We start from the raw sequence: 15,602 nt of genomic DNA on the forward strand, positions 1-15,602 counted from the left end.
TTAAAAAAGAATACTATGTTTTAGAAGCTGCATCTGCTTCCATCCTCAGGTTAAAAAATGAAGAGGGGCATCTAATTTGTTGAGTATGATAGAAAGAGCTAACTTCAAATCACTGGGACGCCCCTCACTTTTTAAAACATGAAATCTCAACTAAACTAAGCTTGGACACTTGCAACTCTTCATGTCCCCCCCCCCCCCTTTATGGTCACAGATCAGACAGTAATAATCATTTCGAGCTGTAGATATTTATCTTGTTCAGGTATAATTATTTGTGAAACAAAAGTCTTCTTCCTAACTGCTATCCACAAGTTAAAAAGATCGATCTTCGGTTGCATAAAGACAGTGCTGTAAAGTGGAGCTCTGATGTTACATGTGACAAGGTTATGGAGTTATCAAATTGATAAGCCTTGAAAATATATTATTTTGTTTTGTATCACATAGCATTGTTTTAAGATACAATACTAAACTGCACTGATCTGATAAGATTTTTGGTTCTCAGAGAGATGAGTCTAATAATGTGTCTTCTGTGATATTGTGCCATGCAGTTGGTAGAGAGTGACGATCAGGCTCTGATGATGGAGGCAATAGCATCTCTGAAATATCAGTCAATCTCTTCCAGACTGCATGGTACATATTCTGTTGAACGGGACTTCACTTTTCGTATTAATTTCATAAACTGTGGGTGTATCTCACTAGTGAGCTACCTCAGAAAAAATAAAACAAAATTCTGCTGTTATCTTGTGTATTCTACTGTGGACACACACTGCACAAACAATCACACACATTGTTAACTGTCAAACACAAAACCCTCTGGTGTAACAAAACATTTCTCTCCGACCAGCGGAGGTACTCGTATGTAAAAAAATTTAAGTAAACACAAAATTTATTATGTAATAAATGTATTATAAGCCTATCATGTATTTCAAATAATAAAATTATTGCTACAGTCATTCATGTTGGCTGCACTGCACACGTACTAACTCCACTACTCCATGTTACACATTATTGCTCAGAAGTTCACAGACTGTCCACAGAATGTCATTATGTTTTTTACCCACTGAGATGACGGCAGAGAGTCTCTTGTTGGTAGACAAGATGTTAGTCAATCCTGTTACAATGTCTTAGAATGTCACAGCTTTCTTACACTTTTTCTATTATGTAATGAAAGTTTGAATGTTTTTTCAAGAAAATGGATTCTGAGCAATGAAAATATCATGGTACCAGGCTGAAATCTCCACTGGATGTATAATTCCAAACTTATTTGCAGGCTGTGAACTCTTTCTATGCTGAGGTCTTCACACATTAATATACTGAGAAAAAGAGAACTGAATGTAATATAACATACCATATTTAACACGATATACATTGTTTGTAGCGTGGAAAGCATTAAACTGCCACATCAAGACCGCTGACATTAGAATGTTTAAAGAAAGTAAACATTAAACAGGCCTGAAACTTATTTTACCCCATAATCTTTCCACAGCATTTCATAAACTATGAAGCACACCTCATTGGTGTGGCACGTAAAGCATTAGAAAAACAGGTAGTCAGAACATAATTATGCTTGTAATTAAATTGTCATTTCATGTGATTCAACTTGTCAAAGAACGTTATCTGTACTTATTAATCTGCCAATTAGGTATCGAGTTCCTCTTCAATTTTATTTTCATTTATTATCAAAGTACAAATTAATTCAGTCATCTCTGAGCTTTAAATTACAAATAGCAACTGAACGTGAGGCAGCGTCGTAAGTCAGGTGTTTGGATGCCAATATTTAACTGCAGAGGCCTGGGTTAAAACTCAGAGTAGTGCATGTAGGATTCAAGGGAGGCAGACAGACCGGCACTGAATACATTATATTTCACATTTCAGTAATCATTCCACTAATAATCCATAGTCATTTATCACCGCTCTTGAGGTGTGCAGTTAACGTCACTGCCCAGCAAATATCACAACCACGGCCTTTAGCTGGGACTTTACTTCTGTCTTGGCACTTTTCTGGCAACAAACTGCTACTGCTCACAAATGCATAGTTTTGTATTAATAGAGGTACACTGTAAAGCCTCTTAAGTGGTATCTTCAAAACATATTTCGAGATGCGAGAAACATTTTCTTTTGTAATTTAAATGACGTTCTAGAATGATACGCTTGATAAAAAATGCTTGTACATAAGGTGTCCTTTAAACACTCAATAATTGATGATTTGTTATTATTTAATGATGATGTATCAACTGAACATTGTATACTTTTGAATAAGATGTAAGGAGTGTTACATATGGTAGGTTTTTAAAGGGTGAAGGACAAAACAGCTGTATACCATTTCAAGGTCAATCCAACCATTTCCTGGAGGGACTCAAGAAATGTATGAAATGTCTCATTAGGGTAACTTACAGATTGGCCAAGATTTAAATCATATACATCCAAAAATTCACATCACTACTGAGCCGAATCTGTTCAGTGAATGAATGAAAAGTGAAAGAAATGCTATGGCATTCTAGACAAACTTGGTTAATTAATTGCACATACTTGTCGACATTTCAGTTGTACAATTTTAAAGACAAAACAGAGCATATGACATACACAAATAGAATCAGATGGCTTGAAGTTGTGTAACAGCATACGTGTTCACAACTGTCTTTCTCGACAGTCTCTTGCGGCCATGTTTTCTGACTATTCTAAATGTTCTCACTGGAAGAATCACACATATGTTTTCATATTTTTCATGAAAGATGACAGAACATGTATAATCTGCCACTGGTCACACAGATGTCATCAGAAAATTAAACATGAGTTGTGGAAATATGCTAGTTTATGACAGACCAGAATTTACAGAACATGGTATTCAAATTGCTAAAGGTGAAAGACAAATTATTAAAATTTTAGATTAGAAATTTTCCCTTGCAACAAATCTTCTGTCCTCCATAGAGTCATTCATTCTCTAGGCCCTTCATAATACATGACTAATGCTACAATTTATAACAATTACTTGCGTGTGTGCACATTTTCATATAAATTAGGTGTTTCATGTGAACTGAGCTACAATTAAACGTCGAAAAACATAATTTTTAGTAAAACATGGCAATTCAGATACTCAGCCTTTTATCATACAAGAAAAGGGGAGTTGAACGCTTGTATTACAGGGCTACCAGCTGGACTTAATTCTGTGATTCACAATTCACACAGCCAATAAGGGTACACATGACTTTAGGCCGAGCGAAGGTTCAAATCTTACATAAGGCATGAACGTCTGTGTACACTTCTCATCACCACCACTCACGGCCATTACCTCTCTGAAGTGGGTGGTATGCCATAAGCTAGCATCCTCTGCGGATTATTTAGTCACGTTAAGGTATTCCCAGGTTTGAGAAAATTCAAGTAAAAATGTTGTGAGAGAAAAATATACTTAAATTTTTCTTATAAGCACTAAATGTAATAGTTATCAGTATTCACTGCTTTATGCTCTGTTATGTCCTGGAATGTGAAGGATGATGTATCAAGCATTACCAGAAGGGTTGCTTGTTACACTGCATAAGAAGATGCTTCATTGGTGAAGACCAGAAAATTCCCTCTGACCAAAACTGGATACAGTATAAGGTAACCTTACTCTACATTACAAACTACCCTTGCATCCAAGGTTCTGCATACATTTTTTCTAGATACTTTCAAAGTCTTTTCAAAGATGATATATCTTTCTCTCTATTAAATAATTGTACATATATACAAGGTTATGGGAAGCAGTATAGCCATACAGTTTGAAAATATTTCTGCAGATTAATTCATCCATCTAACCTCAAAGAGGATTACAAGTTTCTGTGTGGCAGTTAAAATAAACAGCTGGAATTTGAACACAAATGAGACATTTCTTATAATTCAATTCTAAACTCTGCAGTACTATCACAACATTATTCACATGAACAAACTATCCAAAACTGTGATCACACATCCAGTGCTTAAGCCTGACCAAATGCTTCACTTTCAGCACAATATCAAGTGTAAGTTAATGTGAAATTACAACTTTTTTTCACACTTGTAACATTTTGGTCCTGAGATTTTAAGAGAAATACGAGGCGCGTCCCAAAAGTAAGTTTCCCACTCGTCCCACAGCTAGCAAACCTTATATTGAGCGAAGCGACTGTGCGTACGTGATAGAGCAATGACGTAGCATGGCGCATGCACTAACGGCACTTCCCGCGTTCTCACAGTAGCATCGTTGCAGCTGTTGAAGATGGAGGTTCTTATTCCAGCTCCCGCCGACTGTGAAGTGCGGTCAGTGATAACGCTAGGCCGCACACGGCTCGACGGACAGCAAGTCTCCTGCAGGAGTTCAGCTGGGAGGTGTTTAATCATTCACCCTACAGCCCGGACCTCGCTCCCAGTGATTTCCATCTTTTCCTACACCTCAAGAAATTCCTGTCCGGTCAGCGTCAGCGTTTTGAGAATGACAGAGAGGCGGAGATGGTTGTCACACAGTGGTTCCAATCCCAGGCGGCAGACTTCTACGACACAGGTATTCAAAAGTTGGTCCCACGGTATGACAAATGTCTCAATTCCGGTGGCGAATATGTTGAAAAATATCTGGACACTTGCTGTATCTGTTGCAATAAATATTTCCATGAAATTGTGTTTTGTTTCTGTAAACGGCCCCAGGGAAACTTACTTTGTGAACGAGCCTCGTATATAAGTATGTTTAGAGCTTGGCTCAATGGATGCACAGTGTAGGAAGGTCGTAGACTCAGTAAACACTGCAACTATGAGTTCAAATCTCATGCTGCAGGTATTACTCAAAAAGTTAGTATTATTCACTTTGTTAAGAAATTTCCTTTCTATGGCAGCATAGGGTCACCATCATGTTAAAAAATGTCTGCTATTGGACTTCATACTGATTTATTTCGATCCAGTTCAAATATTCTAACTCAATTTCTACAAGATCCACTTCATTGCAATTGAACAAAAGAACTAGAAAGCACTCTCCATTGACATAAAACGTGATGTCATGAAGTAAGTCTGATACGGATAAATATGCCTAACAATATGCTTAGAGTAAAAAGTTTAAAACATTTTCCATAGCACTAATTATGACTAGTGTTTTTCATATACCATGTTCAACATGGGATGGAATGCTACCAGCCTCCATTATTCAGCAAGTCTGAAACCTAACCACACTTTTACTTTCTATTTTATGAATACCCATGAGGTAAATTTTAAGATTCATTTAGATATTTACGTGAAGTGTTTATTTAAATGTGTTTTTACATACAGTGTGTAACCATATGGCTATCTTTGACATACACATGTATACAAGAGGTTAATTAAAACTCATAGTTGTTCTTTACCAGGAAAGATTTATAACATTTGGAAATAATTCAAATATTAATTTAACCTCGTGTGTCATGATCTAAGCCATATAAACCTCGTAACCATGTGGCTACAGGGGCATAGCTCCCTGGCACAGCTCTTTAGGTCATTTTTAGGACATGGGGTTATAAAAATGCAAGTTCTGACAAACTTACTAGTCTGTCTCCATGGTGATGAATGTACAAGGCATGCACATAAGACAAAAACCCTAGAATAACTCTTAATGGTCAACAGAAGGTACAAAGCTTCAAGAATAAAATCTATCAACAAAATTAGTTCCACATACCTTATTTTGGCAGGATGCTTTTCCTCTCTCATCTTATAAACTAAACAGTAAGAAGCTTGACTTGTATATGGAACAAATACAAACCTGGTTACCCCGACTGAAGTTGTGTGTGGTTTTCCAATAACATAATCAAATAGGCCTCAATAACTTCTTCTCCCATTCTTTCAATATACACAGTAACCCATTTATATATCTTAACCTCTGTAGCAGACATATTCACTAACCTTTCAAATCCCAGTGGTAACCATATGTCCCACCTGCTTTAATAATAAATAAATGTACATTTTTTATTGGTTTATTATGATTCTCACTGTAAACAGTGATTAGTACCTCAAACAGCATTAACTGATTGATCTTTGTAATAGTGAAGTGTTGTGTTTTCTTTGTGGTATAGACTGAATTATTAAATATTGTTTTGATGAGCTTCACATTTAAAAGATCAGATATTCCAACCATAAATATGTAAATACCAAATAGTATTAAAAATATATTAAAATTGGCCGTCAATCACAATATAAGATAATTAAAAGATTAAAATATCATTTTACGTTCCGTATCGAGTACTCGATTTACATGTGGAACATGTAAATCGATTGACGGCCAATTTTAATATATTTTTAATACTATTTAAATAAATCACAACATGACGCACCTACAATATCTTATGTAAATACCAACTTCATTAAATTATACAATACTTTTATTTCCGTCGTTACACAAGCTTATTGTTAAAAATCATATAAAATTTCACATAAAATTGTTACATTTTAAAATTGACGACATGTTTCGATATACAATTCTATCATCGACGATGATAGAATTGTATATCGAAACATGTCGTCAATTTTAAAATGTAACAATTTTATGTGAAATTTTATATGATTTTTAACAATAAGCTTGTGTAACGACGGAAATAAAAGTATTGTATTGAGGAACACAAGCATGATGCAATTAAGATATAAACTCATTAAATTATGTTATATCCTTCTTGATGGTCCATTAACTTAAATAACTGTCGACCCCTGTGACAGGACTCTATAAAATCATGAAAATGTTCTAGTATCTCCATGGTTGGATGAGATTTCAGGTTCTCATAGTGGCAAATATGATGATGACTGTCTTGTGGGGTTTTGCACCATGTAATTTGATGGAAGTTTACTGATGGTTCAAAGGTACTTTCTGTGCCCATCAATAGGACATGTACGCTGTTAACAAGGAACTGCTTGCACAAAGCTTATTCATTGTCCTTACGATGGAAGCAGCAAGAGCCTCTGAAACATCAGTAAACTTCTATCAAATTAAAATATATAATAAAATTCAGGTCAATACACAAAACTATATTTAGATGTTAAAATTTAAAATTTTAAATTTGCGCCATTCATCACTATAAGGATGTTACAATAAAGCGCTTTTATTCATTTCACAACATGTTTCGATGTAATACATCATCTTCAGGTGTTGTCTTTAAAACTATTTTATATTTTAATGCATGTCTTTCAGTATATTCATTATTGTAGCATGTGTTCCGCTGATCCTCCCATTTTACGCATTTTATTTTGATTATTCTGTAAATAAATGTAATAATATGTGGGAGTTATTTATTTTTTATTTTTTTATTTTATATGCAAATAAGTTTTGGAATATGAACTATATTGTAACATTAAGAAACTCAATAACATACCATAAGTCGTGTTGTGTGGTGTATCACGTCTGCTCGGGTTGACTGTCTGTTCGTGTATAGCAGCGGGTGGTATATATAGGTAGAGGGTGTCAGGTGCTTGAGTCAATGACTTGGATTGTGTTAAAATTTTAAATTTTAACATTTAAATTTTAACATCTAAATATAGTTTTGTGTATTGACCTGAATTTTATTATATATTTTAATCAAAAAACACAAACATGACGCATGAAAACCTTAAATTCTATCAAATTACATGGTGGATAAACTGACAAGACAGTCATTTTCATGGTTAGAAGATTTTTTTACCTGGCCTACTAAAATGACACAAAATTTCTTCCACTGCTTAAATTAATCCATAATATTAGTTTTATATTAGAAACACTGTGGGTGAACTTGTCAGTATATGAACCATGTTTGGAACTCAAACAATTTTTGGGGTCAGAGCAGACTATCTTGTGAGTAGTTGTCAAGGCAGGCTATCGTAACTACAGACACTTTGATATTTCAAGTAGTCCATTTTAGGTCCATATAATTAGGCCATCACCTCTGCTTGTCTTATAGTTCGGCAGTCACAAGCATTCAGATGTGATCTCAGGTTACATCAACAGTTTGTAAAATGTCATCATCTAAGAAACAGTTGCGGAATATTTTATAGCTCATACAAAACTGGTATATGTCAAGTCTCGCTTTGGTTTCGATAAGAAAGCCTGCCAACTTCACTCTGGGGTTTGAAATTTTTTTTTAAAAGACCAGTGGTCCATTTATTTTAGAAAAAAAATTGGTCAGTCTTATAATTAGGGAGGAAAACAATACTTAATAAGTTATTTGCCAAAAACACAATAATATGTACTTATTCCACCTTCCGTTATTCCTTCAAATTTAGTAACAGATTTAATTACTTTTTTCTTGTGTTCGACACCACAGAAAAGAGAAAAATCTTACATACAAAATGAATGATCAGTCTGAAATATTGAGACTCAAACTGCTAGATCCTGAAAAATATAAATTTCCCCATTCAGCTGCTCTCAGTTACAACATAGGCTCTGTATCCAGCCCTCAGATTGCAGCGTACACAGTCGTGGTCTACGCGGAAGATAACCAAACAACAGAGAATATCCTTGTACCTGATAGAATCTTTATCACAGTGGACCAGAACCAAACAAGATCAAGACCGAACTTCTTGCAACATATTATCATGGGAATATTTTTAAGTAACAGCAACAAAAATTTAGGAACACTACGCTTGACGATCGCAATGCAGGCACAGTCGAACGTAGCTCCACTGTGGGTAAAAAAACAGTAATCTCATTACACGCCATGTAGGTGCTTACGAGGAGAGGAAGTATAGCTCCTACGCATTCTCAACCTCGGTACTAGATGCAGATAAGTGGCCAGCGTCATGCCCCGGCTGCGCTTTACACCTAGGGAAAGGACCTCTGGGTGGGCCCCAGAGCCAGTCTCGATCAAAGGCTAAAAGAAAATCATGTGCCCCTGTTGGGGATCAAACTCCCAATCGTCCAGCCTGTAGTCAGTCAATATACGACTCGGCTACCCGACTTTCTATGCTCGTGGAAGAAAATTTAAAATGAATAAAAGTTAAAACTGTCGCTGTTCCTAAGCACCAGACACAAAGGCGTATTGAGGGTGTGGAAGTAATGATTTGTGTGTTCTTAATCTTGGTATCAGATGAAAGTGAGTGGTTGAAGTGGCAGCTTTACGACTACAGAAAGAGTCCTTGGGTACCCACTGAAGAGAAGACCGAATCAGTTCAGAAGCCAGTCGAGATGTTATGGTTAAGAGATACTGAAACCTGACTACTGTCATCCAACTAAGAAAGCTCATAAAAACAATAATTTAAGTAAATAACATTAAAACTATGCCCACAGACGCTGTTAGTAAGTTGTTTCATATATCTCATGTCAAAATATTTGTCAAAGAATCTAATAATAGTAAAAAAAAGTAAAATTTTATAATATTTTTGAGACTATATCTCCTTGCATAGATGCTTTTAATTACCAGACTCTGAAATATAATCATGTTAACTAATTTCATATACATATATACATGAATATGTGATGATTATGTTACCCCCCCTTTTCAGTTATGCCTGAACCAGACTGGATGGAAATTTAAACATGATGAATCACACATCATACTGATTAATTATCACATAGTCTGAGCGATATATGAAACAAAACACATCACAACAGTAATCCTTGGAGCCAAATAAAACCCAGACTGAAGAGACCGCGTCATGTCTTCCTTCATCTGGTCTTGGTACTACACAACACGTGTCGTGATGTAGTTACGTTTGTTCTGCAATTCTGCAACATGGTAAAGCACTGCATTATGATCTTCTCAACGCAGCATCCTTCGGCTAGGTCAGAGCTGCAGAAAGAGAACTGTACCATAACTTCAAATGCTTCCCTGATTATCCTGCGGGAGATATACATATAAGTTAATTTGGGACAATATTTTTATATGTGCTATTATTAATACTAAATTAACTTCATCTGCGTCCAAAAAGAAAACATTTTTCAGACTGTAGATGTCTGTAGATGATGGTCTGATGTATTCTCAAAAGTCACGTGCATTTATATATCTTTAAACTAGATCACTATGAATAGGACTTTCATGCATCTGTAGCACGTCATAATTTCATATTCTAGCTGCAGTGTCATTTGTGTGCCACGATTGTAAAGAAGTGGATTTTTACAAACAACGAAAAGTCACACGAGATAACTCATGATAATAATTACTACAATTACATAAACAATTTGTACAGCATGATTAAATATTTCTCAAGAAAACATATATCAATAATTTCATTTTTGTTGGTATACTGCAAATATTAACTAAAAATATGATTATTTATCATATTTCCAAAAATAAATTAATCAGAGAAGGGGTTAATGTACGGTCAAATGTGTCAGAAAACATGAAACCGTCATGTTCCTAGAAGAGAACGTTCTCTTCTTAAACATTAGTGAATGATAAGACTAACCTTAACCTGTTCACATAGACTCCATCTGCTCTGTCAGCTCCAGGATTGGACTCTCACACACAGGTTGCATGGATGACACAATGGGTTGCCAAGGGATGCTGCTTGTTGTCAGGTAGGAGCCTGATGCGGGAGTCGTTGACATCTGAGGACAAACACTTCCGTACTTACTGTCTAGAAACAGATACATCATTAAGCCTTCCCATGCTACAGATGAGATATTTCACTTAAAAGCGCCATCTATCTGTTATTTTAGAACAACGGAAGAAATGCACTCCACAGTCTGCAATATTTAAAGCTAAATATTTTTGTAGCTTTGTGTTAATACAAAATTTATGTTGTCATAAGAATATGCTAAGAATAAGGTTGCTTTGGAAACCAGTATGTTAACAATTCCCACCCAATAACCTGTGAACTGATGTTCTGCATATTTAAAAATCTATGTTTTTAATATTATGCTTTTCCCCGAAGATGTCTATAAGCTTTGATAAAGTTTCTAAAATTGTATGTAACATGACGGCCGGCTACACACACACACTAGTGTCATACAATAATACTGCTTCTTGTTATGAAGGAAAATCTTTTCCAAAATGGAAAACGGCAAGGTTACCATTCAAAAATATTTTCAACATGGACCACTGAAGCTACGTAAGTAAGATTTAACATATCAGAGATGATAAACATAACCACAAATTGTTTTATTTATGTTTAAAGGAAGCAATCTGAGTTTAAACAGACTTTATTCATAGTAATTAATAATGTGTACCTTTCAGATTTAATATTCATAACTCTGTCATACACAAGATTCTCAAAAAAAGACACTTTATTTGTATCAATAAGGAAAATAAGAGTGTTTCAACAAAGGGTTTCAGACACTTAGTATAAAATATAACAGATGCAAATTTGATTATATGAATGAATTCCTCTTTTCCCACTGATGATCACCTCTTCATAAAATTTGTTACTAAGCACAAGACATATCCTAGATTAAATATAGGTTTTGAAGAAAAATTATTTGTGGAAGTTGAAACAAACAAATTCCTTGGCTTGCAAGTCGACCGTACCTTAAATTGGAAGAAACACATCGAGTATATTATTCCCAAATTAAGCTCTGCATGCTTTGCCATGAGAACAGTCGTACCACTCATGAAAATAGATACTTTAAAGCTAGTTTACTTTGCTTATTTCCACTCTGTATTGTCATATGGATTAATCTTTTGGGGAAATTCAACAGAGAGTAATAAAGTTTTTTACATGCAAAAGAAAATAATTAGAATAACGGCCGGTGTCAAAAACAGGGTATCTTGTAGAAAATTATTTCGTAAATTTAATATACTTCCACTTGCAAGTGAATTTATACTCTGCTTACTATCATTTGTGGTGGAAAAGTTGTATAATTTTAAAAGAAATACAGATGTACATAATTTAAATACAAGACGTAAACATGATCTATATGTGCCAAATGCTAACTTTACTAAATATCAGAAAGGAGTGTACTATACAGGTATCAAGTTGTTTAATAATCTTCCACCAACAATAAAAAGTCTAAATTGCGATATAAAGGTATTCAAGCCTGCATTGAAAGATTACCTCTTCACTCAATCCTTCTATTCTGTAGATGATTTCATCTCTGCTGAAAATGTTTAAGCTTTATATCCATAATCTACGTATATGTAAAGCAAGTTTTGTATTTATATTTAAAATTCTGAGGTTTATGTATATTAATTTTGTAAAATTATTTTTCATACTTGTATTGCAGAATCTGAAATTTATGTTCATTGATATGTGAAATACGTTCTTGTACTTGTGTTGAAAGTTGTGAAGTGTATGAATATTGTATGAATTGACATGTTGCACATCCTTTGGTTGAGTCTTAAGAAGGATCTATGGAATGTAAATAAACACTACTCTACTGAGGTCAAAACGCGTTTGGCACTAGCGTCATTTATAGTGTTAACAGTTTGTTTGTTTTGCTTATTTTTATATCTAGACTTAAAGGTAATGGTAATCTCAAACTAATCTCGGCATGCATTCTTCTAGCTTTCATCAACATACAAATATTTCTGGTGATTTAAATAAATGCTCAGTGTGCAGAATATCCCTCCCAAATGCCAAAAGTAACCCTGAAATTACGGCAGATAGTGAAGCTTCGACAGGCCCGATAAACCTGCAGCGGATTGAACAGGAAACTACTTTCAAAACATTACAAAGCCTCAGGAGACGGCTTTGTATGATGATCCACAAGAAAAGTGCACAATGACGCTTCCACTAATGTACTTAAGTCCTTATGTTACAATAAAGTTTTGATTAATGGTGTAAACTGCAGCTGAACTTCAATCTGTTCACTTAATGTAGTGTGATGCACTCCTGAGGGCTCGGGAGTTTCTGTCTTGGTGTGTTCCATAGTTTGTGCTATTCTCTTTGCTGTCTAGTTCATTGCTACTGTCTTGTCTTCTGTGATGTAATAAACTGCAGGAAAATAAGTGAAGCAATCACAATGCTAGAACATACGAGAGAAGCAAAATCCTTTTGTGAAATACCAACACGAACCTGAAACGTGGACATGAACTGAGAGACTTAACAAAAATTACTGAGATGACATTCTTCAAGAGTAGTTTTTTCATGTCATGTGAATGGAAAACAGTACAATACAGAAAGCAGCCATAACCTTTTGAAGCCAAATACTGTTTAAATAGTAAGATGGCAAAGTTGCGTCATATTGTGATATAATAAGTATATATTAAATCTTAATTATATACACCTGAGGATGGTTCTTTTAGGAACTGAAACATGTCGTGAAACATGAAAAATGATGGTCTAATGTAAATCGAATATTTCGATAAAGAACATCATTTAATATTTTAAATGTTAATTATTGTAATATTTTAATATTTAATAAGAATTTATTGTGATTAGACGGACAAGATTTAATATATAGTCTAAATAGTATTTAAAAATTCAGTTTCTGCCTCAAAGAAAATAACCCAACAACACAAATTATGAAGATCAACTGGTCAATGCTGTTTAAGGAAATAATCTATTCTAAGAATATTACATAACCCATAAATACACTCTATGGGTAAAATGTAGTTACTAAAAATCAAAGCAGGTAATTTGTAAGACGGCATCCTGTTGCAGTCTTACAGAACTACAATGTATTCATCAGTCAACACACAACTCAAAAAAATCATCATATTCTTGGCGCTGCATACTCCTTTAATTATTTAATTATACAGTGATCATATAATAGGTATGATATACATATATTTCACTATTATACCTATAATATGAGCATTGAATCATTAAACAAACACGTAAGCAGTGCCAAGAATATAATGATTTTTGAGTTGCATGTTGACTGATGAAAAATACATTTTAATTAAAGCAGGTGGTATATTTAATTATCATTTAGCCTGAAAAGGTTAGACAGAAATAAAGCCACACCCTACTGGAAAACCAGAAAGAGATGTCATAATTTGATAAAGATGCACATACAAGAGACAGAGAACATAAGAAATTGGAAAAAAAGTGATAACTTGGTGGTAACACAGGTTCTGACGGTGGCGAGTATAAAGATGGCTGTCTTCTGGGTTGCTGTGGCAGATGTTTACCACTGTTTCTGAGGTCCTTGCTGCCCAATAATCAGCGCATTGATGGAGGCAGCATGGACCTCTAAAGTGTCGGTAAACTTTGACCAGACTGCACGGCGCAATAACCCAGAAGACAGCCATCTTCAGTGAAAATCTGCCATTCACAGTAACAAGTGGTGACGATGGCAGTTGCAATGATGATTATGATGATAGCGACGCACTGAATGAGAGAGGACGAAATTACTATCTTCATGAAGCAGTCATTCATGAGAAACTGTTGGTCGCTCAGCTGGTTAATTACATTGCCTTTATGAAACCATTTCTGTGCTCACAAAAGTCTGACAGCATCTTCGGTATAGCGACACAATAAATGTGGATTGAAGAATTAATTACAAAAAAGAAAACCAAAAAAAAATAAAAATGCAGTACATTACAGATTTACCAGAGTGATACAACTTATGAAATGATATGGACTACACATTTTGAAGACTTCTGTATTATGATGATAGATTATATTAATATTTCCAATATACCCTCATGAATTATAACAAAGCCCATTTTAGGACTCTTTTATAAATTTTGTTTCCCGACTTTATGATACATATAATCCTTCATTCTTACTCTGTCCCGTCGGTTAAAAATAAAAAGTTACAATTCACATAAACAATTAATTATGTGAAATAATTCCTGTGTAGTCAATTGCACATAAATATGTACCTACCCTATCAAAACATAGTTTAAATTAAAACAGTGATACCAATGAAAAATACAGTTTCTCATCACTCTTCATAGCAGGCTTTCATATGTGCATAAATTTAACGAATTTTCTAAGAACTTAGTCTGACGAATATAAATTTTAAAAATGGAACCAAGCAACCAACTGTCTGATTTACTAATTCCCTAACACAGGATAATCCCCAAGCAGGGCACTTATTAAGACGTGTGAGATTTAAGCTTTTTTAGTGGTGGTGATGATGATGATGCTTTTGCGGGTTTTGGTGCCATGTGGACTGGAGACATTTTGGATAAACGTTGGCATCTACTGACAAGTCTGCACAGCGCCAGAACGCACAATGTTACCAACATGTCTTAAGAAATTTCCTCTTTATATGCACACTTAAGGCTCATGACATCAGTCACTTCTTATACGGAGCAACTTAAATTCATCTTTTCAGTTTTACCCTGTTCGTTACATGTGCATTTCCAACCCAATCTCCCCCCCCCCCCCAGATCCATTTAATTGCTACATGTATTTAGCCTAATTCCACCAAATTTCTTGAATATTTACATTCTAGGTAAGAGTACAACAGAAGTCACCCTTAGAGTAACATTTTCAACAGCGCATCACATCTTATGTGCAGTCCACTGGCCTTGCATTCAGTAGCATGCCACAAACTGTTAACACTGGAGTTAAATTCCCAATGGTAGGCAGCCCAGACATACAGGGTTTGAATCCCGTATTTCTATATAATAAATGTTAATGTTTTTTATATTTGTGTGTGTGTGTAAATAAAAAAGAGTATAATTGTCTTTGGTCTGGTTGTTACGCTACTGAAACTGGTATAGTGCATAAAACAATCTACATATATCAAGATATCAGTCTTCTGGGTTGTTGCGCTGTGTAGTCTGGTCGATGTTAACCATACTCATCGCCCTGATGACGGAGGCAGTATGACCTCTGAAACGTTG

General features: G+C 34.9%; 1 protein-coding gene across 4 annotated transcripts in view; it reads right to left on the reverse strand.

Moving 5' to 3' along the window:
* Positions 1-725: 725 nt before the first annotated feature.
* Positions 726-15,602, reverse strand: part of LOC110830572 (serine/threonine-protein kinase SIK2) — a 74,319-nt gene continuing 59,442 nt past the window's right edge. Inside the window, exons 9-10 of one of the 4 annotated variants that reach the window (XR_015535538.1) lie at positions 6,551-10,468; positions 726-6,362 (exon numbers count right to left, since the gene is read on the reverse strand). Coding sequence is in view for 3 of the 4 variants with exons in the window: in XM_022065664.2 (XP_021921356.1) it covers positions 10,337-10,468 (132 nt within the window). In the remaining variant the exon portion in view is untranslated. Of the gene's footprint in view, positions 10,469-15,602 lie in introns of all 4 variants that reach the window. The other 3 variants (XM_022065664.2, XM_087350713.1, XM_087350712.1) reach the window with 3 other exon arrangements.

Source organism: Zootermopsis nevadensis, unplaced genomic scaffold (genome assembly GCF_977971745.1).
Source record: "Zootermopsis nevadensis isolate Lab colony 2312 unplaced genomic scaffold, Znev_1.0 Znev_ptg000017l, whole genome shotgun sequence".
NCBI lineage: Eukaryota > Metazoa > Arthropoda > Insecta > Blattodea > Termopsidae > Zootermopsis > Zootermopsis nevadensis.